The sequence below is a fragment of the Musca domestica genome, unplaced genomic scaffold (genome assembly GCF_030504385.1).
Source record: "Musca domestica strain aabys unplaced genomic scaffold, Musca_domestica.polishedcontigs.V.1.1 9, whole genome shotgun sequence".
Lineage (NCBI taxonomy): Eukaryota > Metazoa > Arthropoda > Insecta > Diptera > Muscidae > Musca > Musca domestica.
The window spans coordinates 10128298-10152492 of NW_026712435.1; the positions used below are offsets into that span (position 1 = coordinate 10128298).

A 24195-nucleotide genomic window follows, 5' to 3' on the forward strand; every position below is an offset into this window, starting at 1 on the left:
TCAGCACAAAACAGGATGTGAGGAAAATAGGTTTTGTTGCCAAGACAATGATACGTTTGGAACCGTTCCTCTGTCATTGCCCAGCTTTTGCTAGGATAATATTATTACCTTTTTTCATGGTAGAATGAAGAAGGAAAAATCATGCAATCAGTCGAAATTAAGCAACATCGTCATCAAATCTTTCCGCACGCCGGACAGGTGTTCAGCATATTGTCAACAAACCGTGCGCAAACCCAACTATGTCGGATGTATCATCCTGAATGTTGGTGTGCTACAAATACCATTCAATGAAGGATTTGGACAACGGACAATGTTTTGGGGTTTGCTGATATACAGGGTGAGATAAAAAAACTGCAACAAAGTCAAACGCATTTTACATTTTTTTAGATTTTATTGAATGAAAGCAAAAATGTCGGAAATAGCATCAAATTTTAGAATAAGTTTACATTTGTTCGAATTGGTCACCTTTGGCACGAATTATAAAACGCCAATGAAACCGTCACACGCTGCCCGAATGTTGCTCTGTGGTATTTTGGCCCATTCCCAGCGAAGAGCTTACTAGAGGTGATCGACACTTTGGTATTTTTTAGTGTCAACCTTGCTTTCCAAAATACTCCAGACACAATAGTCCAACGGATTGGTGACACAAGGCGAAGAACCTCATTTTGTAACGTGTTGAGTGCGACGGTGCTGAGTCCTCTTGGAATGTCCAAGGTCTTCGGCCAAAATGTTTGCGTGCCCAAGGCTTTAATACACACAAAGGTGCACATTCTCAGCTGACCTCTTTGGCAAGTAAACACGACCGTTTTGTTTGTTTACAAACTGCTGGACAACGAATGTTTTCTCATCGGAGAAAATCAAATTCGACAGTTCACCACTTTCGGCCAAGCGAAGCAACAATTTAGCTCTTTTGAGTCTATTTTCTTTCGGTTGCGGTGTAAGTTCTTGCACTTTTTGGAATTTCGATGGTTTTACCCCGAGCTCATTTTTCAATATTGCGATATGTGTAGCTCACGAACCATTTTTCGGCAACTGCGATCAAGTCGCTTCTTTACTTTTCGAACCATTTCTGCTGATGTTGCTGTTTTCTTTCGTCCACTTCCTTGACGTCGGGCTACGCTACCAGTATTACGGTAACGGGCAATGGTACAAGACACAAACGATTTATTCACATTTAAATGCTGGAGTGCTCTGACGATAGCCACATGTGTTTTTCCAGCCAAATATAAAGAAATCACACTATCACGCTTGAATTCCATCACGCATAACTTATTTTTCTGGAAAATTCTCACCAAAATGCTTTTGTACGCTTGTAAACAATAAAATGAACTGTCACTGATTTAATTTCACAGCTGTCGGACGCGTGGCTTAGAAAGGACAGTATTCTGAAGTTGGTTGCAGTTTTTTCATCTCACCCTGTATACCCTCCATAGAATGGTGGAGTGTGTATACAAGCAGAATTGTTTGGTAGCTATAGCCTACCTTGTATCCATTGTACCGTGTACAAATCCATTTACTATGTATCCATATGTAGGCATACCCATATACATATACTCATCTAAAGTATAACATAATAACAATTGAATACATACACCACAGACCAGTCATCCACCCAAACAGCTGATAGATACAACAGAAAGAAGAGAGCACAACACTTGCGAAATTACTCGTCGCAAAATACAATATCTGTGCTAACAAAAACAACGACAAAAGAAAAAGAAACGAGAAACCGGTCATTGTACCGGCAAACTGTGATTCCAGACAGAAAACGAAAAGCGAAGAAAAACAAAAGTAAAAACCAACAACTTCAGACAACAACAACAGCTGAGTTCAGTTTTAACTTGGAAGTTTGCTCGAATGGCAGACACGTTTGCCATTTTGCCACAAATGAGCGTTTAGATGACAGTCGTCATTCGTTGCACGCAACCTTTTTTACTGGAGGGCCGCCCACAAAGGCTCAACAACGACGATAATAAATACGTACATATGTATGCATGCATGTAGTAGTATTTCTTTGCAGCAGTCATAGCAGAATTATTTATACAAGGTAATCTCATGCTAAAATATAATATACAATGTTTTTGTAATATTTCATTGACAACCTTTAACTTTCGAAATTAATCGTTCCCTTTTCCCTTTATGATATCGAAAAAAATTGCAAAAATCGTAGATTCTTGCAGGTTTCGGGAAAATATGAAATTGTTTATAATTTAAAGTTCCCGTGCAGGAATACAAATATTTTGTACGAAGTTGACATACAGTAGCTCCAAGCGAAACTCACACAGCTAAAGAAAAATATTTAATTTTCTTATAAATTCCAAAAATCACAAAAATACACTATGTAAGTAATTTAAAAAGCAAAAAAACTTAACATTTTAATTCATTTAAGGTAAAACAAGTCAAAAAATATTAAGAGAGATCATATTTCAATTCCATAGCCAAACTCGTACACTTCGTATAATTTAACATATTTCTAGATATTAATGCCATGTTTGCGTGAGAATTTTTTGTAGGGTTAACCTACTTTGAGAGGATTTATTTGAAATAAAAGTAATGGATATGACAATTTAAATCCAAACCCAGTGGGTTAACACGCATATATATAAACGTACTGTAATATTTTGTATACATTCCTTTACTTTTTACCATTTGTACCCTATTTGGAATACTTTTAAGTAAAAAGTTTTAACAAGTTTTTTTGCAAAAGCTAGGTTCAATTTTTTGCCATTCTTCCTACCAAGCTTTCTTCAAATCTTCTTTGCAATATATGTTATACTGGGGTTTTTTCCATCGATATAGCTCCATAAATTCTCTATTGGGCCTATGTTTGGAGTCTGGGTTGGTGTATTTATGACATGGGGACAATTATACAGGGTGAAATGAAAAACTGCAACCAACTTCAGACAGCTGTCATTTCTAAGCCACTCGTCCGACAGCTGTTAAAATTATTCCAGTAACAGCTCATTATATTGTTTACAAGCGTACAAAAGCATTTTGGTGAGAATTTTCTGAAAATGTGCACTTTCGGTTGGCCACCAGAACTCTAGCGCCGTCCATGGTGATGGTGTGGGACGGTTTAACAGCCGATGGCCGCTCTTCGTTTGTATTAATCGACCGTCCCGAATATCGTGGAAAATATTCTGGAGGGAGGGAGCCTGGGGCACGCAAACATTTTGGCCGCAGACCTTGGATATTCCAACAGGACTCAGCACCATCGCACTCAGCACGCGCCACCCAAGAATGGTTGCAAAATGAGGTTCCTCGCTTCATTTCCGGGCAGCGTGTGACGGTTTCATTGGCCGATTGAAGGCCATAATTCGTGCCAAAGGTGACCAATTCGCACAAATCTAAACTTATTCTAAAATTTGATGCTTTTTTCGACATTTTTCGCTTTAATTCAATAAAATTTTAAAAAAATATTTCAGTTTTTTATCTCACCCTGTATAGTAGCCATGACCTCACTTTATAAGCCTTGTGTTTCGGACCATTGTCTTGATAAAAATAATAATCTTTGCCAAGGTCGAGCTTTTTCTTACAGAGTTGCAAACTTTCTTTCAAAATGTTAAAGTAGATTGTCTGATCCATATTACATTAATATATTGCAATACACCAGGTCAGAGGCTGAAAATTAACCGTACTCCATTATTGCCCACCACCGTGCTTCACTGTAGGCTTCATATTTTTGGCAAGGAGCGCTTCATTTGCCTTTCTCTATACATAAGGTCTACCATCTGAACCAAAAAGGTTGAATTTGCTCTCGTCCGTGAACAGCACATTCATTAAAAAATGAAAAATCTTTTGATATGTGCTCCATGGCAAATCGCAACCTTATTTCTTGATTTCGCTTGCTGATAAGAGGTTTATGTCTACTCTTCCATTGTAATTTTCTCATCACTCAAGGTAAATCTTTTATTATTTGCCGCATTGGACTTATCCATCTGTTTTGAACCGTTTTATGATGTGCTGAACTGTAGATCGGCTTCCCTTATGGCTTTTGTAAGTAATATTTAATTACTAAATTTCTCACTTCAACAGTGGTTTGTCCTCGTTGTCATCCCATTTTTTTAATATTTATGTCAGTAAATGACACAACACGTGGAAATTTCTGATAGATTAGCATTTAGGGACTTCCCCAAACACATTTTTCAACAATAGCGTGAAGTTGGGCGAGCTTCGAGACAGGGTTGCCGTAAAAAATTAAGAGTGCAAGTACATAAGAAGCTTAAAGTCATGGCTAGGCATATTTTGTGACATTTCATAAAGGGATTATAGAGCCGCACTAAAATCCTGCCGTCTTTTTCCCTTTATAATTTGACACTAATATGCCTAGCCATGACTTCAAGCTTTCTATGTACCAAAGACATAGAAGAATAAAGATAGGACAAGACAGAGTAAAATATGGCAACCCTGTGAAAAATACCTCTGTTGTTATGATTTCGTAACAACATAGTTACCAATGTTAAGCAACTTGAACCGCTAAGGCCATATGCAATTATTTGGGAAGGTATATGGAATAGAATTTTGAAACTAATATTTTGGATTATCCAAACTTTTATTTGACATTCTTTCCTATAATTGTGTTTTTTTATGTTAACATGCCTCTGCCATGAGCTGTTATTCAAGGTAGTATAGCCACAAACCATTTGCTCAGAATGCATTTTGACTAGTCTTTACCATTTTAGGTATGTACTTGCACCTTGAGCTGTACGAGTTTAATTTTGCATAGAAATTTGGTGAGTTTTAGAATAAATGACATTATTTTGTTATATAAACAAGTAAAAAAGTTGTAAGTTTGGCCGGGCCGAGCTTTGAATACCCTACACCATTTCGAAAGAATTTGTCAATTTTCAAAAAAATTAAATCCGATAAAAATTCTGTTAAAATCTAAAAAATACCAAATGTAGCCGTCATATTAGAGTCTAAACGACGACGTGGACCTGCATAGGCAACTTTCGTCATAAGCCATTACAATATTCAAATGCGAAACTTGAAACAATCGGTGGATAATCTAGCTTCAGTATCCCTTACGAACTTCAAATATCAAATTTGAAACTATTCCGATGAATAATAGATATGGAGCCCGAACCAAAACGTGGACCTACATGGCATTTTCAATACCAAAAGTCCTGCGGGTATAATATACATTTGAGTAAATTTTTATCAATCTACTTCATTTCGTTCGAAAGGTAGAGTGATTTCCACAGACGGACGAACATCGCTAAATCGACATAGAATTTTATGCTGATCAAGAATATATATATATACTTTGTGGGGTCTAAAATGTATATTTCGAGGTGTTAAAAACGGAATGACAAACTTAATATACCTTCCATACTATGGTGGAGAGTATAAAAATATAGGTTTCTTCTGGTAGTGAATTTGATAACAATCGTATATTGCATGAAAGAAAATTGTTTGCTAAGTGGTCGACTTTCGCTTGGAGCTACTGTAGGTGCTCATTGAAACGCTAAATTATAGCCAGCCAATTCCACTTGAAAATATAGCGAAAACTTAAAAAACCCCTTAAATCGTGGGTACACCTGGAATCCCATTTGAAATTCCATGACTTGCATAATATACGTGATTATTGCATGACATTTCCAAATCGTATTAGAAATTCATACTGACCTCAAAGGATTATTTCGCATGGCGGAGAGCATAAAAATATCCCGGTGAAGAAGTAATTTAAATTTTTCTCTTGCTTGCATCATTTGTGTAGCTTTGAAGCGAGGCGTGTGTGTTCAATGTCGCCAATGTTATCCAAGTTCGAGGCGATAGTCGGGAATATGAATGCATTCAAGTGCCTTTCATGCCACGACTACGCGTTTCAAGTCACTGAACCGACAACCGAGTGTTGGAATTTGCACCAAACATTTAGCATGAAACCAACAAATGCATACACACATACGTGTGTGTAGATATTTTTACTTTGTTCTAAAAATTAATTGCCAGACAAATGAATGAAAAAGTATTCATTTGCAAAGCTTATCTCTCACTGAGAATGACTTCAGCTCCAATGGCAAAGTAATTCTTTCGATGCGATTGGGGGGGAAATATCTGCAACAACTTTATGGCATGTTTACATACACTCATTGTGTGTATGTAGTACATTTTGTGTAAGTAGACATCCACAGTGCGGCACAGACATGCACAGTGCAGTGAATATCTCGAATTTCATTTCTGGTCCATCCGGGTACCTGCATGTGACAGTGCGAATGAAATTCGATTCCCATATTTTGCCCACAGCGACTGAGTATTGCCAGTCCACACTATGCCTAAGAAGATATCGATACTTTTCTTCAGTCAACACTTTCGAATATCCAAAAACATATATTCGAATTATATTCTACACATACAGGGTGAGATGAAAAAACTGCAACCAACTTCAGACTGCTGTCATTTCCAAGCCATGCAACCGACAGATGTTAACTCCGACAGTCAGTGACAACTCATTATATTGTTTACAAGGGTACAAAAGCATTTTGGTGAGAATTTTCCAGAAAAAAAGGTATTCGTGATGAAATTCAAGCGTGATAGTGTGATTTCCTTACAATTGGCTGGAAAACCAGAAGTGGCTATCGTTAGAGCACTCCAGCATTTAAATGTGAATAAATCTTTTGTGTCTCGTATCATCGCTCGTTACCGTGATACTGGTAGCGTAGCCCGACGTCAAGGAAGTGGACGGAAGTAAAAAGTAACATCAGCAGAAATGGTTCGGAAAGTAATGAAGCGACTTGATCTAGACCCGCGTCGCATTGGTCGAAAAATGACTCGTGAACCGAACATATCGCAATATTCCATTCAGCAAATGTTGAAGAAAGAGCTCGAGATAAACCACAACAGATAGTAAATAGAAAAGAGCTAAAGAGTTGCTTCGCTTGGCCGAAAGGGGTGAACTACCTCATTTGGTTTTCTTCGATGAGAAAACATTTGTTGTTCAGCAGTTTGTAAACAAACAAAATGACCGTGTTTACTTGCCAAAAAGTTCGGATGAAAATGTGCACATTCGGTTGGCCACCAGAACTCAACCGCCGGCGTGTGACGGTTTCATTGGCCGTTTGAAGGCCAAAGATGACCAATTCGAAGAAATCTAAACTTATTCTATAATTTGATGCTATTTCCAATTCATTAATAATAAAATTAATAAATAAAATTAAAAACAAGTAAAAAGATGTAAGTTGAATACCCTCCACCATTTGGTACAAATTTAGAAATTTAAAAAAAAAAAAAAAATAAATAAAATCCGTTAAAAATTCTTTTAAAATCTTTAAAATATCGAATGTAGCCGTATATTAGGGTCTATACGACGACGTGGACCTGCATAGGCAACTTTTGTCATAAGCTATTACAATATTCAAAAAAAACTGTTTATAATGTAACAAAATTATCAAAATACCGAATATAGGGAGGTACCATGAGGTTTATAAACGTGGACATGCACAGACAATTTCTTGGCATAGGCGGTAGTATCCACTACGAACTTCAAATACAAAATTTGAAATAATTCCGGTAAATAATGTAGCAAAATACCGAATATCGGGGGTACCGTTATATGGGGGCTATACAAAGACGTGGACCTACATGGCCTATTTTCTGTCTGTAAATTTTTATCAGCTTACTTCATTTCGTTCGGAACCTAGAGTGATTTACACAGACGGACGGACATTGCCAAATTGACATAGAATTTTATGCTGATCAAGAATATATATATATATAATATATAAATATATATATATATATATATAAATATATATATATATATATATATATATATATATATATATATATATATATATATATATATATATATATATATATATATATATATATAAATATATATATATATATATATATATCTACTTTGTGGGGTCTAAAATGTATATTTCGGGGTGTTACAAACGGAATGACAAACTGGTTAATAAAAATTTAAAAATGATAACGTTTGACTTTGTTGCATTTTTTTATCACACCCTGTATTCCCAAGTATAACTCTGACATATGCATTACTTACAATAACAATTTTCTATGGAGTTGTATTAAAACTTTCAAAAAAGGGAATATCTATTTGCATTTAACTTTTTCACAGATCAAGCCGCAGGACAAATTGCTATCAAAACTATAGTGAGTCAGAGCTAAAAATCTTTTGGTTGAAACAAATTTACATAAATGTTTGACCAAAATCAGTTTCATCCAGAAAAATCCTGTTTTGACTTCGGTAAGTTGCCAATTTCATTTTTTCTTTCATTTGTTTGTCTGTTTTGCATCGCGGTAAGAATATTCCCGAAAGAATATTCTTGAAACGTTTATCATCATTGCATCCAGTAAATTTGTATTGGATTGTCATGTTTACATGGCCACGAACAGAAGAGAATATTCTTGATTTTGAATTGCGTTCGTCCCCTTTTCAGTGATTGTTGGTGTTTGTTAAGAGAGCATACGTATTTTGCTATTGTTGGCAGAGTCCGACATTTCTCTTTCGTTTCGTTTGCTTGCGTGCAAAAAAACAAGAGAATATCTTTGACATGATGGTGAGAGTCAAAGAACTCTCGCGCAATTGTATATCGCACAAGTTATCAAACAACTGAATGGAAACTCGCAAAATGCAAAAAATAAAGAAGAAACTTCAAGAAATCAGCCGGCAAGTATCGCGATGCGATGAGTAAAGTATTTGCAAACATACACACAAACGTTAACATACCGCATGCATACATATAAGTACATAAATACATTCACAGCCGTCTGGCATTTACTAGAATTGTCGAGCATAAACAAATCCGCTTCTGCTGCAAGTGTGAGACCATACCCCTTACCCCACCTACCGTAAGCGCGAAGCCATAGGCAACAGACAGACTCTTGTTGGTGGTATAAATACGGCAAGCTAGTCCACAGCTGACATCAGTTGTATACAAACAATACAAACCGTCAACTCGAAAGCGAACAAACAAAACACTTTGCTGCGATATTCTCCAAAGCGTACTTTTCCCAATTCGGTCGATATCAAAGACAGAAAGGAAGTAAATTGCAATTCAAAACAAAATGTCAAGCCTACCACTTTTGTTGAACTTGGCCAACGACCTGAACCGTCTCTCGCTGGCAGTTTCGCCATTCTATGACTTGCCAAGCACCCACAGACATCCTTATTATATGGCCTTGGTTGATGGTGACGCTCCACGACGACAGGAAAATGCTGGTGCGGTCTCGGCAATTGGCAAGGATGGTTTCCAGGTTTGTATGGACGTACAGCAGTTTAAACCGAGTGAACTGAATGTCAAAGTCACCGATAACTGTGTCATTGTCGAGGGCAAACATGAGGAACGCGAAGACGACCATGGCTACATTTCCCGTAGCTTTACACGACGCTATGTCTTACCCAAGGGCTATGATCCCAATAAAGTTGTATCGACTCTCTCATCAGATGGCGTTTTGACAGTCAGCGTTCCAAAGCCACAAATTGAGGAAAAGACCAATGAGCGCATTGTGCAAATTCAACAGGTTGGTCCAGCTCATCTTAATGTGAAACAAAATCCCAAGGAAGTTGAGGGTGACAAAAAGCAGGAAGAGGAGAAGAAAAACTAAAAATGTCCTGTTGGTTTCACTGTTTCAAGTCTAAATAAAAGCATTTCTGGTCATTCATTCATACATTTGTAAGTGGTACGTCCGTTTCCTCCCTACAGGGATGTACTGTTTCATTAGTCATTTTTCTAGAGATTAACGGTATTTTGTAAGAATTGTTATAATAGTTTTTAAAAAAAGTTCCATAAATACAAAATTGTTCAACGAATTGAAAATATAAATTAACTTGATTCTTTTCTTGAATGGGTGGGTTGGGTTTTTTTGAAAACTATATTGCCAGCATCTGAAAGGTTGTGTTTAATACGCACACGTTTGTATGTACATGTATTCTTCTTTATTAAAAAAAGTCGATAAATAAGCACTTACAAAACTTTTAGTGGTCAAAGTCAGTTTTAGTCAAAAATTGTTTGATATTTTTATTGCACGGAGGTTCGTAAGTCACAATGGCGAATTCCAATAAAATCAGTTGGTATATAGGCGCCCATTGTAGGAAAAAAATTAAATCGGTATTTGAAGTTCAGGTAGTCAACTTTGGAGCTGAAATATGAGATTAACTGAAAATTTTGAGATGTACTCACTTCAATAACCCTAATATAACCAATATGTGACTTATCGATATGTCTAGGATGGTTGGAATTGAAAATGAGATATATCGGTCTAGGTTTTGGTATAGTCCCCGTATAACGGTGCCAGATCATTAAATATTTAGTTCCACGTTTTCCAATAGCGCACATATAAAGATACCCACCGATATTCGGTATTTTGTTAATCCTAGTCAAATTTACAAACACAATTGTTTCAAATTTGATATTTTAGAAGATTTGATAGATTAAAATCCTTGAAGTATAAAATTGCCCATTTGTGTTCCCATTTTAGTGTGGCCCCCATATTACGGCCTAACCCACTTTATGGTTGTTTGTTTAACAGCAGTATCCAAACGGTCTTACTGGTATTTGTAGTTTAAAGTGGAACAGATTTGAATTTAGGTACTTTTATATAAAAATGTTTCCTTTACCCTAAGGTGGAGGGTATCAAAAGTTCGGTCCGGCCGAACTTAATGTTTTTTTTTACTTGTTTTTATACCTTCCACCATAGTATGGACGGTAAATTAAGTTTGACATTCCGTTTGTAACACCTCGAAATATACATTTTAGACCCCACATAGTACATATATTCTTGATCAGCATACAATTCTTTGTCGATTCAGCGATGTCCGTCCGACTGTGGAAATCACTGACGGTTTCGAACGAAATGAAGTTGATAAAATTTTACTCAAATGTATATTATGTCTGCAGGTATTGAAAATAAGCCACGTTTTGGTATAGTCCCCATATAATGGTACCTCCCTATTTTGGGTATTTTGGTGATTTAAGCGGCATTATTCACCGGAAATGTATCAAATTTGGTATTTGAAGTTCATAATGGATGCTACAGTCTATGGCAGAAAATTGTCCGTGCAGGTCCACGCCTTCGTATAGCCCCTCCTATTTTCGGTATTTTGGTGATTTAAGCGACATTATTCATCGGAATTGTTTTTAAGTTTCACATTTGAATATTGTAATGACAAAAGTTGCCTGTACAGGTCCATGTCGTAGAATAGACCCTAATATAACGGTAACATTCGGTATTTTTAAGATTTTAATAGAATTTTTAACGGATTTTATTTATTTATTATTATTTTTTTTTTTTTTTTGAAAATTGCCGGATTCGTTCCAAATGATGGGAGAGTATTCAAAGTTCGGCCCTGCAGAACTTATAGTTTTTTTACTTGTTTTTTATTACGAAACAATGTTTAAATGACAAATATCCTACAGTTTATGATATTTTTAATATTTTTGAAATGAGTGATTTCAATATTCTCACTCCTGAAACGAAGACGGTAAGAGCATTTCTTCGTCTATATTTTAATTAGTCTATGGTTCGTTTACTCAGTAAGAAGTTACTGTTTTCCTTTGACCGTTTTCATGCACAACGATACGGTCTGCAACAAATACCTATTATTCCCATCACGAAGTTATTCTACCTCCTTATTGTACCATGATTTGAATGAAATATGTTTTGTTTTTCCGAACTCTCGATTCGAGTAAATGACAGAAACCAACCAATTACAGAAATTCAAACTAGGCTTCTTTCTTCTTTTTATAGAGCTCTTTAAGTCAATGATCCAAATATAAAAATATGAAATCGTTATTTTCTCTTATTTTTTATTGATGATACTATTCAAACTATATTCTAATCAGACTAATGTTCTCCATGAATGAGCAAAAAAATACAAATGCCAAAGTTCAATTCGTAAAATGCCCCTAAATTCTGTCTTGAGTGCCTACAACTTTGATTGAGTTTCGGGTTTCTTTTCACACTCCGTTTCTTTGGGATTCAATTTTATATTCAAATGAGCTGGACCGACTTGTTGAATCTGTACAATTCGTTCATCTGACTTATTTTCAATTTGTGGCTTAGGAACACTGATCGTAAGAACGCCATCCGATGACAAAGTGGAGACAACTTGATTGGGATCGTATCCGTTGGGCAGGGCGTAACGGCGAATAAAACTCCGAGATATAAAGCCGCGATCGTCTTCACGCTCCTCGTGCTTACCCTCGATAATGACACAATTGTCCGAGACCTTTACGTTAAGTTCGTTTGGTTTGAATTGTTGCACATCCATGCAAACCTGGAAACCATCCTTGCCAATTGCTGAAACGGGAGCGGCTAGCTCGTTGCCCACTCGTGGTGGATCACCACCAACCAGACTAGGAGTATAGGCATGCCTGAGACGTGAAAATGGTGTTTCATAGAAGGAGAGGCGTTTAAGATCATCTGCCAAGCTGAAAAGGAGTGGTAGATTTGCCATTCTTCCTGTGAGATTGTCTTGTTTTTTCTTTAGTTAAAAAAGTGTTTTTTTTTCTTTTCTTTTGCTCTGTTAGTAGATGCTTATTTAAATTGTTGTATTCAACTGACGTATTCCGAGTAAATGCCAGGCATATTTATAATGGACGCACTCATTCTGTCGTATACTGCGATTAATGGTTGTTCGAAGTTCCTCGACGGTTCTAGAGTAGAGACCAAAGTCACGGACCAGCACTTGTCACTCGCAAACGCATGTTTGCCAATTATTGCACTTATCGGCTGGCTGGCTGCTGAGAGCGAAAAAAAAACATTTGATTTTTTGTTAAATGAATATGAGGGTGAATCGAAAAATGCGTTCTCTTTATCTGACATGATTAAAGACATGTTTGTATTGGTCATAAAGCCATGCAACAAAGAGAAGCAAATTGACCAAAAGCTAAAATTAATCCCTGTGCTCATCATTTGTTATTGAATCAACTACCAAAAGGTACATTTCTCACAACTCTCCTAATGTATATACATATATATTTGAAAAAAAATATAAAAACCATACCTCATATCCGTGGATAAGTCGAAAGTTCATTTACCTCAAATAAAGCAATTATCTTACAGACATATGCACAAATTCTAGAAGGAATCGCAGTTAAAGGAATTGATTTGCCCTTCATGTGAACAAATTGTAAAAATAACAGTGGCATTATCAAAATTAAAGGTGCCACCAGCACATCAGCGATGGGCTTCTTTGGTTTTGTTTACATTACAAACCATTGCCATGATGATTAGTCTGTCATTACAAAGTACATATATCCTGGATCAGCGTAAAATTCTATGACGATCTAGCGATGTCCGTCTGTTTGTCTGTCTGTCCGTCTGTTTTTTGTAATCACTCTATCTTTCGAACGAATTGAGATAGAAGGCTAAAATAAATTCATAGTTTACCAGTAGGCAGGTTAAGTTCGTAAATGGGCCATGTCGGTCCACGACATGTATAACGATACCTCCCGATATTCGGTATTTTGATGATTTAAGCAGCAATTTTTCAAATTTTCTACTGGAAGATTCTAATGGGTACTACAACCTATGGAAAAAAAAATTCGTATGCAGGTCCACGTCTTCGTATAGCCACCACATAACGGTGCCTGGCGATATTCGGTATTTTTTTTTTATTTACCGGAATTTTTTCAAATTACGTACTTAAAGTTCGTAATGGATACTACAGGCTATGACAAAAAATGTCGTAAGCATGTCCACGTCTTCGTATAGTTCCCATATAACGGCTTTCATTTAAATGGTAGTTATCGGATTTTTTTAAATATAACCCCAATATATTCATATTTTTCCTACAAAAGCTATCTTTAACTTGTTTTTTTTTTTACCAAATGGCAAAATTCTATTGAATATGAAAAAATCTTCAATTGGGGCTGATATATATATATATATATATATATATGGTGAGCAGTAACCGTAAAATCGGATGTATCAGATGTATATCGATGCTATATAAAAATCTGAACCGATCTCGATAAAATTTGGCAGAGGTATTTTCGAACAGTATCTAATGCCCGCTATCAAATATCAATATTGAGGGACTTTAACACCAAATTCGATTAAGCATATATATGAGAGTCATACCTATATCTGAACCGATTTCCACCAAAATTTGAAGCACTTGCTTTTAGGCTGAAAAACCTGAAATCGGAAAAAGATATATATGGGAGCTATATCCAAATCAAAACCGATGTTGCCAAAATTTTAAACACTTATTTCTGAGCTGTATCTGATATCTGGTACCAAAGAATAGTGTGTGGAATGCATAATGGATTTAAAACCCCAAATCGGATGAAACATATATATAGGAGCTATATATAAATTTGAACCGATTCTCACCAAATTCAATAGGGTTCGTCCTTGGGCCAATTTCTAGGAACTAAAAAATTAACAAGATTTAAAACTAGATGAATGAAGGTCCACATTTTAATATGGACCATCTTATACAGGCTGAGATAAAAAACTGCAACAAAGTCAAACGCCACACTTTTTATATATATATTTTTTTAATTTTATTGAATGAAAGCAATGTCGGAAATGTCGGAAAATGGCATCAAATTTTAGAATAAGTTTAGATTTGTTTGAATAGGTCAACTTTGGCACGATGTATGGCCTTCAAACGGCCAATGAAGCCCTCACACGCTGCCCGAATGTTGCTCTGCGGTTTTTTGGCCCATTCCCGGCGAAGCGCTTGTTTGAGGTGATCGACACTTTGGTATTTTTTTGTGCCAACCTTGCTTTCCAAAATACTCCAGACACAATAGTCCAACGGATTGATATCCGGAGATTTTGGTGGCCATTGTGCGCTGGAAATGAAGCAAGGAACCTCATTTGGTAACCATTCTCGTGCTGAGTGCGATGATGCTGAATCCTGTTGGAATGTCCAAGGTCTGCGGCCAAAATGTTTGCGTGCCCAAGGCTTTAATACACCCTCCAGAATATTTTCGCGATAATATTCGGCATTTATTCTGATGCCTGAGGAGAGGGGGAGGGGGATACGAGGGGAGAGCGACCATCGGTTGTTATGGTTCTGGTGGCCAACCGAAGGTGCACATTTTCAGCTGACCTCTTTGACAAGTTAACACCATAATTTTGTTTGTTTACAAACTGCTGGACAACGAATGTTTTCTCATCGGAGAAAATCAAATTCGGCAGTTCACCACTTTCGGCCAAGCGAGTCTATTTTCTTTCTGTTGCGGTGTAAGTTCTTGCACTTTTTGGAATTTCAATGGTTTAACCCAGAGCTTATTTATCAATATTTGCTGAATGGAATATTTCCACTGCGACACCGGTTTCGATCAAGTCGCTTCTTTACTTTTCGAACCATTTCCTTGACGTCGGGCTACGCTACCAGTACGAGACACAAAAGATTTATTCACATCAAAATGCTGGAGTGCTCTAACCACTCTAACATATATTATGCCGAATTTCAGTGCTTTCAGAATATGATTATAACAACTTTATTCGATAGCTGGAAAATGTCTATATTGAAGTGTTACAAACAGAATGACAAATTTAATACATCCCCAGATGGAATAAAAATTGGATTTGAAAAAGAGCGACCCAAATTCGAGATTATCGGGAGGTACCGTTATATGGGGGCATACATGCAATGTTTCTCCACCGGAGCTGGACCCCATTATGACCAACAAATACCAATTTTCAGACAAATCCGTGAAAAATGTGGCAAAAATCATCAAATTACCGAATATCGGGAGGTACCGATATATGGGGGCTATACCAAAACGAGGACCCATACATGCAATGTTTCGCCACCGGAGCTGGAACCCATTATGACGAACAAAGACCAATTTTTAGACAAATCCGTGAAAAAATGTGGCAAAAAAATTAAAATACCGAATAACGGGAGGTACCTTTATATGGGGGCTATACCAAAACGTGGACCTATACATGCAATGTTTTGCCACACGCACAGGGACCCGTTATGACCTACAAATACCAATTTTCAGACAAATCCGTGAAAAAATGTGGCATAAATCATCAAAATACCGAATTTTGGGAAGTACCGTTATATGGGGACTATACCAGAACGTGGACCGATATATCTCATTTTCAATACCAACCATCCTAAACACAATACAAATTGCTCTGCTGAATTTTCGCTCTACGTCAAATAATGTGGGCTGTATCGTGATTTCAACAGACAGACAGACTGTCAGACAAACGGATAGACAGACAGACGGTCATCGTTAAATCGACTTAGAATTTTATGCTGATTATGAATATATATACTTTGTGGGGTCTACGACGAATATTTAAAGTTGTTAAAAACGGCATGACAAAGTAATATACCCTCCTTTCCAAGGTGGAGGGTATAAACAGAAGTATTCTGCAGAGCATATTCTAGAAATCAGAAACAACTTTCATGTAGGTAACTTATAAATACGTACATACCTACATACATATGTATGTACATAATACAATATTGACCCTTATTTGAAACAAACAATAACATTCTACGTTTTTCAAGGGGGTTTTAAGAACAGAGCATACAAACGTATGTATGTGTGTTTCTGGAAAATTTGCAACCGGCAGGCATTCACTGAATGATTCAGTTGCGCTAACAAAACAAAAACAAATGAAATTGTTCTCTTAAAATTATAAATGTAAACAAAAACTGAGCTCTCTCTCACTCTTTCACTCAATTCTCATACTCTTTTGAAATAACAGCTGCCAGTTCTCTAGAAATTTCAAGAGAAAAATATCTAGAAATTTCCCTTTGTTAATTGAAGAGTATATAAACCGCGGGCTACTGTGACAGCATCAGTTTGAAAAATAAATTCAAATAAAGCACACAAATCGAAAAGCGCAAAACGTTAACAAATCGTTGGAAAACTCGTGTAAAATAATTGTTTGGTAAAAAAGTGAATTGTTTCGATTATTTAAAAACCAACACAAGCCAATTAAGAAGAAGCAACATGTCTCTCATACCTTTGATTCGTGAGCTCGACGATACGTTCAGTGACGTTGAGGATTTCTTCGAAGGACCATTTGGATTGGGCATACATCCAGTGGACATATTTAGACCTCGTCATCGCTCCTTGATGTTACATCCACGCAACCGTTATTGCCCGTACATAGCAAGATATAACCGACCTCGCAAGGAATCATCTATGGAAAAGTCTGATATAATTCCAACTGTGGGCAAGGATGGTTTCCAAGTGTGCATGGACGTTTCACAGTTTACACCAAATGAGCTGACCGTCAAGACAGTAGACAAAATGGTGGTAGTTGAAGGAAAACACGAGGAGCGTGAAGATGAGCATGGTTTTATTCAGCGCCATTTCGTACGCAAATATGCACTGCCCAAAGGATACGATCCCAAAGATGTGGTCTCCACAATATCTTCTGATGGCGTTTTGACCGTCAAAGCACCACCGCCAGCAATTAAGGGAAAGAGCAACAACGAACGTATTGTTCAAATCCAACAGACCGGCCCGGCACATTTAAATGTCAAGCAACCGGAACAACTCAAAAAAGCCGATGACTCTACCGAGAAAATGGAGACTAAATAATTGCCGATGTTTTGTTTTTAACCATTCCCATTAAATCTGCGACTGATTAGATTTTATTTCATCATCGAACATTGGTTTATTGCATTTCCTCATATTCTTAGAATTAGAATTGCCTACCTGTTAAGTTTTTTTAATACCAAACAAAAATATAAATAAAACCTCTAAAAATGATAAACATTTGCGTTTTTATTGGGAGCTGCGTTTTTGCAATGGTATAGAATTCGAATGCGAGGTTCCCAAACTTTCTTTGTTATCATAATCTTGATACCAATCAGAGCAAATACGTGTGAATAAAGTAAAGTATAACATGTGCCGAAATTGTAATAATCTCTAGCATGAGGTAGACAGCATTTACAAATAAATGTATCTGGATAAAATTTTCGAACGAGTTCCATTTTAACTTTAAAAATCCAGAGAAATCGATTGAAGAAGGCAGTTAAAGTCTTCAAAATTTCATCAAGTGGTTGATTACGGTAATATGGGCGCTACACCAAAACGCTACCTTTGTCGGTAAATATTTGACACAGGGGTTAATATCTATAAAGAATTTTATATACCAGAATTTAAAACAATTCATTGAAAAAATCTGGCCAAACCACCAAAACAGCAAATATCGGATGACACCGTTATATAGGTATATACACAGTGTAATGAAAGTAGGAACCCATTGCAAACTCTAAGCAGTAAATTTGAAACATACAGGGTGAGATGAAGAAACTGCAACCAACTTCAGACAGCTGTCATTTATAAGCCACTTCGACAGCTGTTAAAATTATTCCAGCTGTTATTAGGTGTGTCTGGTTACCCTAAAATTTGTAACAATTGTTACAAATTGTTACTGGAAGTCGTCTGTTAACCCGAAAGTTCTGCAAAAGAGAGCGGTTGGAGAGAGACATTTTGACAGTTCTTTCAGTGAGAGTTTGCACATCAAATCTACTTTCCTTTTATTGCTCATATTTTTATTTTATTGTCAATTTTCTTTGTATGTATAAAACTTGTGAAATTGGTGGTGGTTCCTTTCGTTTAATCCTTTTAATGGGGGACAAATTGGTTTGTTTTGACAAATCAGCTGATTAGTTGCAAGCTTCTGCAGGAATATCGTCTGTTTACTTTTCGCAATTTCCTTGCAAAAGAAAATAAAACTACCTTATTCTCTCAGAAAGATGTTGCTGGACAATTCCTGCAGGAAAAGTAACCAGACACACCTATTATTCTAAACATTATAGGTGTGTCTGATTACCCTAAAATTTGTAACAATTGTTGCAACATCAGCAGAAATGCGTCGAAACCCGCGTCGCAGTAGCCGATAAATGGCTCGTGAGCTGAACGTATCGAAATATTCCATTCGGCAAATTAACTCGGGGTAAAGCCATTGAAATTCCAAAAAGTATAAGAACTTACACCGCAATAGAACGAAAATAGACTCAAATGAGTTAAAGAGTTGCTTCGCTTGGCCGAAAGTGGTGAACTGCCGAATTTGGTTTTCTCCGATGAGAAAACATTCGTTGTCCAGCAGTTTGTAAACAAACAAAATGATGGTGTTTACTTGCCAAAGAGGTCAGCTGAATATGTGCACCTTTTGTTGTCCACCAGAACTCAAGCGCCAGCCATGGTGATAGTGTGGGCCGCCATAACACCGATGGACGCTCTACGCTCCTATTTATCGAACGTGGCATCAGAATAATGCCGAATAATATAGCGAAAATATTCTGAAGGGTGTATTAAAGCCTTGGGGACGCGATCATTTTTGCCGCAGACCTTGGACATTCTAACAGGGCTCGGTACCATCGCACTCAGCACGCGCCACCCAAGAATGTTACAACATGAGGTTCCTCGCTTCATTTCCAGCGCACAATGGCCACTAAAATTTCCGGATACCAATCCGTTGGACTATTGTGTCTGGAGTATTTTGGAAAGCAAAGTTGGCACTAAAAATACCAAAGTGTCGATCACCTCAAGTAAGCGCTTCGCCGGGAATGGGCCAAAATACCGCAGAGCAACATTCGGGCAGCGTGTAACGGTTTCATTGGCCAATTGAAGGCCATACATCGTGCCAAAGGTGACCAATTCGAACAAATCTAAACTTATTCTAAAATTTGATGCTATTTCCGACATTTTTTGCCTCCTTTCAATATATTGTAAAAATATGTAAAAATTATGGCGTTTGACTTTGTTGCATTTTTTTTTATCCCACCCTGTATAGCGGTGCTAGAAGATCGCATACGCTTTATGTGTTTTCACGAATACGCGTGTAATTGTTTCGTATTGAAAGTAATTCCCATACTAATCACTATTTTTACCCTACACCACATAGTGCCAGTCCGTCTGTCCTTCCGTCCGTCCGCCCGTCTGTTTTAATATAATCCTTCGATATCATGCACTATAGCAATTTTATTTGATATGGATCTATTTCACATAAATTCTCAATATAAACCTTTTTGTTACGGGAGCTCTACTAAGTACGCATAGTGGTGTAGTGTATCATATAGTAGGCCCAGCCCGACTTTTGATCTTTCCTTACTGGTTTTACACTCTTGCACCACTGCTACTGCTGCCTTCTTTGGCTTGAAAATTAAATAATTGTAAAAGTAAAATTAGTAAGTGTTGAACATTTTTTTTTAATCGGAACTGCTCGATATTTTCATTCGACGTTTGAGCAAAGAACACATCGTCAAACTTATTCCGACCTCTGGTGTAAATTTATCTAGTACGTAGCGTTAGTCTCAACTCTACTACAATTGATCTAACTATACCAAAACGACCCATGCATTTTAAGATATATTTTCGGATTTTATTTAACTGAATAAATCATAAATAATGCATATATAAATTTGTTAAATCTAGAATACAATAATAATCAATAATCAAATACTATAGCGAATGTTTAATAAATTTAAATCTAATCAGTCGAAGAACACATATAATATAGGAGTAAGGTCGTTATTTTGATTCTGCTTTCTCTTTCGAGCCATTACTTTCATCTTTGTTGTCATTGTCCGGCTTTTTAACATTGAGATGAGCTGGACCGGTCTGTTGGATTTGAATAATGCGTTCATTGCATTCCTTGTCCTTGATTGGTGGTGGTGCTTTAACGGTCAACACTCCATCTGAGGATATTGTGGACACTACATCTTTGGGTTCGTAGCCTCTGGGTAAAGAATATTTTCGTATGAAGTGTCGCTGAATAAATCCGTGTTCATCTTCACGTTCCTCGTGTTTTCCCTCGACGACCACCATTCTGTCGACTGTCCTAACCGTTAACTCGCTTGGTTTAAATTGTGAAACATCCATACACACTTGGAAACCATCTTTGCCAACCGTGGGTAGTAATTCCGATTTTTTGGTTGAAGCTTCCTTACGTGGACGACCGCATCTAGCTAAATATGGGCAATAGCTATTACGAGGATACAGTATTAAGGAATTATGACGAGGTCGGAATATGTCCACCGGATATATTCCAAGTCCAAAGGGCTCTTCCAAAAAATCCTCCACTCCACCAAATGTGTTATCAATTTCACGCAGCAATGGAATAAGCGACATTCCGTTGTAATTTTTATTTACTTTTTCAAAAAGTTGTAACGTTCTTTTGAATAAACAGCCAGTCAGATTTAATTTATTTTTGTCAACGGTTTGTTGTGTCTATTTATAGATGTGCGTTCTTTGAACTTTTGTTTCGAACTGAACATACCCTCTGTGTTTCATCCTCCCATTTATATGCTCTTCATTAATTGGCTTCACACAAAGAGAAATTTCTAGATGTCTCTTTTGCTCGATTTCTAGAAAATGTCAATATGAGAGAGAGAGAAACAAAATTATGAGTAATTCGAATTTTTGGGAGACCGGCATTTCTTTGTAAACAACTCAGACATTTGTGTGAATGTGTTGTACGTGCAGTTTGTTTTGATTGAGCTTGCAATCGACTGTCTGGATTCCAGACTCTGGAAGCCACAAAATGGAATTGCAAATATGTATGTAGGTATGCACATCACGTTATTATTAAATTCTTTTGACTTTCCACATTGAATTGTTTTGATAACAATTAAAAGTTATGGAAATATTTAGTGATTAAAGTTTTTAGTGTCCACGACTTCTAGTATATATTTAGAATAATATATCTAAATATTGTTTGAAATGGCAGTCGCAAGTTTTCAGAAGAAGGGGAAACAAAATATATGTATTTCATTTACATAAATATATAGTAAATATATATATATATATACGTATGCCCACTATATTGAAAAACGCCGGTCCCTCTCCAAAGAGGTAGCGGTTTTTGTGTTATTTCTCTTTGTAGGTTTCTAGAAAAATTAAAGAGAACTCGAGAAAAATCTCTTTTGCCGTTAAAGAGTATATAAGTTGTAGTTGCTTCACATGCGTACGTTCAGTTTGAATTGAAACTTGACACAAACATATAGCGAATATAAGAAACAAAACAAACAATATTTTTGTCAACAGACAATTGAACAGTTGAAGACAACACAAGAAGAAAGCAAACAATAATAAAGATGTCGATAATTCCTCTGCTTCGGGAACTCGAGGACTCCTTCAGCGGAGTTGAAGACATTTTAGAGGCCCCATTTGGACTTGGAATACATCCAGTGGACATATTTCGACCTCGTCATCGCTCCATTGTTTTGCGTCCTCGCAATCGTTACTATCCTTACGTAATAAAATACCAGCATCCAATTAAAAAATCCCCTGCCGAAAAGTCGGATTCAATCGTTCCCACTGTTGGCAAAGATGGTTTCCAGGTGTGCATGGACGTTTCGCAATTTAAACCAAATGAACTAACTGTAAAGACGGTCGATCGGATGGTAATAGTTGAGGGAAAACACGAAGAACGTGAGGACGAGCACGGGCTAATCCAAAGACAATTTGTACGCAAATACACGCTTCCTAAGGGTTATGATCCCAAAGATGTCGTTTCTACGATATCTTCGGATGGCGTGTTAACCGTGAAAGCACCTCCACCAGCCTTAGAAGATAAAACCAACAATGAACGGATAATTCAAATTCAGCAGACCGGTCCTGCTCATCAGAATGTAAAACAACCCGAAAAACTGAAAAACACCCCAGACGTTTGCAATGGATCTGCGGAAAAAATGGACACAAAATAATGCAGAGACTCTGGTTGGCATTAGTTTATAATTTCTGACTGATTAGTAGTTTTAAATTCATTTTCATGTTATTATTGTATTCGTTTTTTCCGATTTGTTTCTTCAGCTCATTTAATCCTAATATAGCCTTACGCCATTCCGTACGTTTTGTTTTAAATAAAAATAAAAATACATATATGTATATATGAGTGTGTTTAGAATCTTTTATGGCTGGCTTAAGAAGGACCCTCTCAAATTATTTAAAAATGTTATCATTTCCCAAAGGAAAGAAATGCTTTCTCCATAAATTGAGTTATCATCATAGATTAGCAGATGTCCCATGACGACTGCTTCACTCGGAGACCTGTTGGTCCATTATGTTCAATCTGAGAAAAGATAATATGGAAAAGTAAGACACAGATTGTAAACAAAATAATGACTAATTGTAATCGACAAATAAGAATTTATCGTGTCGTCTTTAGCCACTCTAATCTTCTGGCTTACTGAAGAATTTTACTGGTGGTTCTGTGTTGGATAATGAAACAGATCGTGAAATTTAAATCCATATTACAGCTTTTAGGAAGAAAAAAATGTTTCCTTTTTGGGATGTATTAGGTACTCGATGTTCTGACAATCCAGGGCATTCCATTTGTCTTTCGCGTTTCTATTTTATATAAAAAGAGGAAGAAAAGTGTCAAATCAAAAATCAAATAGCTCGGTTTACCAACGCGTGAACATGCCAGGAACAGCCCATGAAAAAAAAAAAAAAAACAGGAACATGCCAAATTTAGTCCTCATACACAAAGGCTTTTTCCTTCAGATTTATTAATTTGATAGCAAATGCCAAGCAAGCAGGAAACTGCAATCTTTTGAATTAGTGAATTTGAGGTAGCAACATACTTCGTATCCTTAATTAAATTGTTGTGTAGTTTTTTTACTGTTAGCATAATACCATTGCAAAGGCGTTGTGGGTCAATTCTAAATTCTAGATTTTTTTGGAATCTGACATATATATCGTTTTTATATATATATATATATATATATATATATATATATATATATATATATATATATATATATATATATATATATATATATATATATATATATATATATATATATATATATATATATATATATATATATATATATATATATATATGGGAGATATACCCAAACCTCAATCGATTTCAATATAACTTGGCAAATTTATTTCCAGATCAAATCCCGTTACACATTTCAAATTTCATTGGAATCGGACATACATATCGTTTTTGTGCATCAAGTAAACGAAATCGGGAGCTACATGCAAATCTGAACCGATTTCAATATAATTAGACAAAATTAATTTTTGTATCAAATTTGGTCGCTCATGCCGAATTTCATTGGAATCGGACATACGTATCGTGTTTGGTGCATCAAATATGTGAAAACGGTCGAAAATATGTATGGAGGCTATATCCAAATCCAAACCGATTTCAATATAATTTGACTAATTTCTTTTCTAATCAAATGCCGTCACACATTTCAAATTTAATTGGAATCGAACATAAATATCATGTTTGGGGTATCAAATAAGCGAAATCGGTCGA

At 36.4% G+C, this 24195-nt stretch overlaps 6 protein-coding genes across 6 annotated transcripts in view; 4 read left to right on the forward strand and 2 right to left on the reverse strand.

Moving 5' to 3' along the window:
* Positions 1-8035: 8035 nt before the first annotated feature.
* Positions 8036-24195, forward strand: part of LOC101896956 (kynurenine formamidase) — a 46655-nt gene continuing 30495 nt past the window's right edge. The window contains exon 1 of the mRNA XM_020039094.2: positions 8036-8215. Within this exon, the coding sequence (XP_019894653.1) occupies positions 8167-8215 (49 nt within the window). The 5' untranslated portion in view covers positions 8036-8166. The remainder of the gene's footprint in view (positions 8216-24195) is intronic.
* On the forward strand, positions 8885-9798 carry LOC101898164 (heat shock protein 23). Its single transcript, XM_005190040.4, has one exon. The coding sequence runs from the start codon at positions 9037-9039 to the stop codon at positions 9574-9576; it is 540 nt and encodes a 179-aa protein (XP_005190097.1). The 5' UTR covers positions 8885-9036; the 3' UTR covers positions 9577-9798.
* On the reverse strand, positions 11760-12544 carry LOC101897990 (heat shock protein 23). The gene has a single exon (XM_005190039.4). It carries the CDS (start codon positions 12425-12427, stop codon positions 11897-11899), a length of 531 nt encoding a protein of 176 aa, XP_005190096.1. The 5' UTR covers positions 12428-12544; the 3' UTR covers positions 11760-11896.
* Positions 16750-17682, forward strand: LOC101897830 (heat shock protein 27). Its single transcript, XM_005190038.4, has one exon. The coding sequence runs from the start codon at positions 16911-16913 to the stop codon at positions 17505-17507; it is 597 nt and encodes a 198-aa protein (XP_005190095.1). The 5' UTR covers positions 16750-16910; the 3' UTR covers positions 17508-17682.
* Positions 20277-21201, reverse strand: LOC101897655 (heat shock protein 27). Its single transcript, XM_005190037.4, has one exon. The coding sequence runs from the start codon at positions 21045-21047 to the stop codon at positions 20448-20450; it is 600 nt and encodes a 199-aa protein (XP_005190094.1). The 5' UTR covers positions 21048-21201; the 3' UTR covers positions 20277-20447.
* LOC101888616 (heat shock protein 27) lies at positions 21868-22805 on the forward strand. Its single transcript, XM_005190067.4, has one exon. The coding sequence runs from the start codon at positions 22013-22015 to the stop codon at positions 22622-22624; it is 612 nt and encodes a 203-aa protein (XP_005190124.1). The 5' UTR covers positions 21868-22012; the 3' UTR covers positions 22625-22805.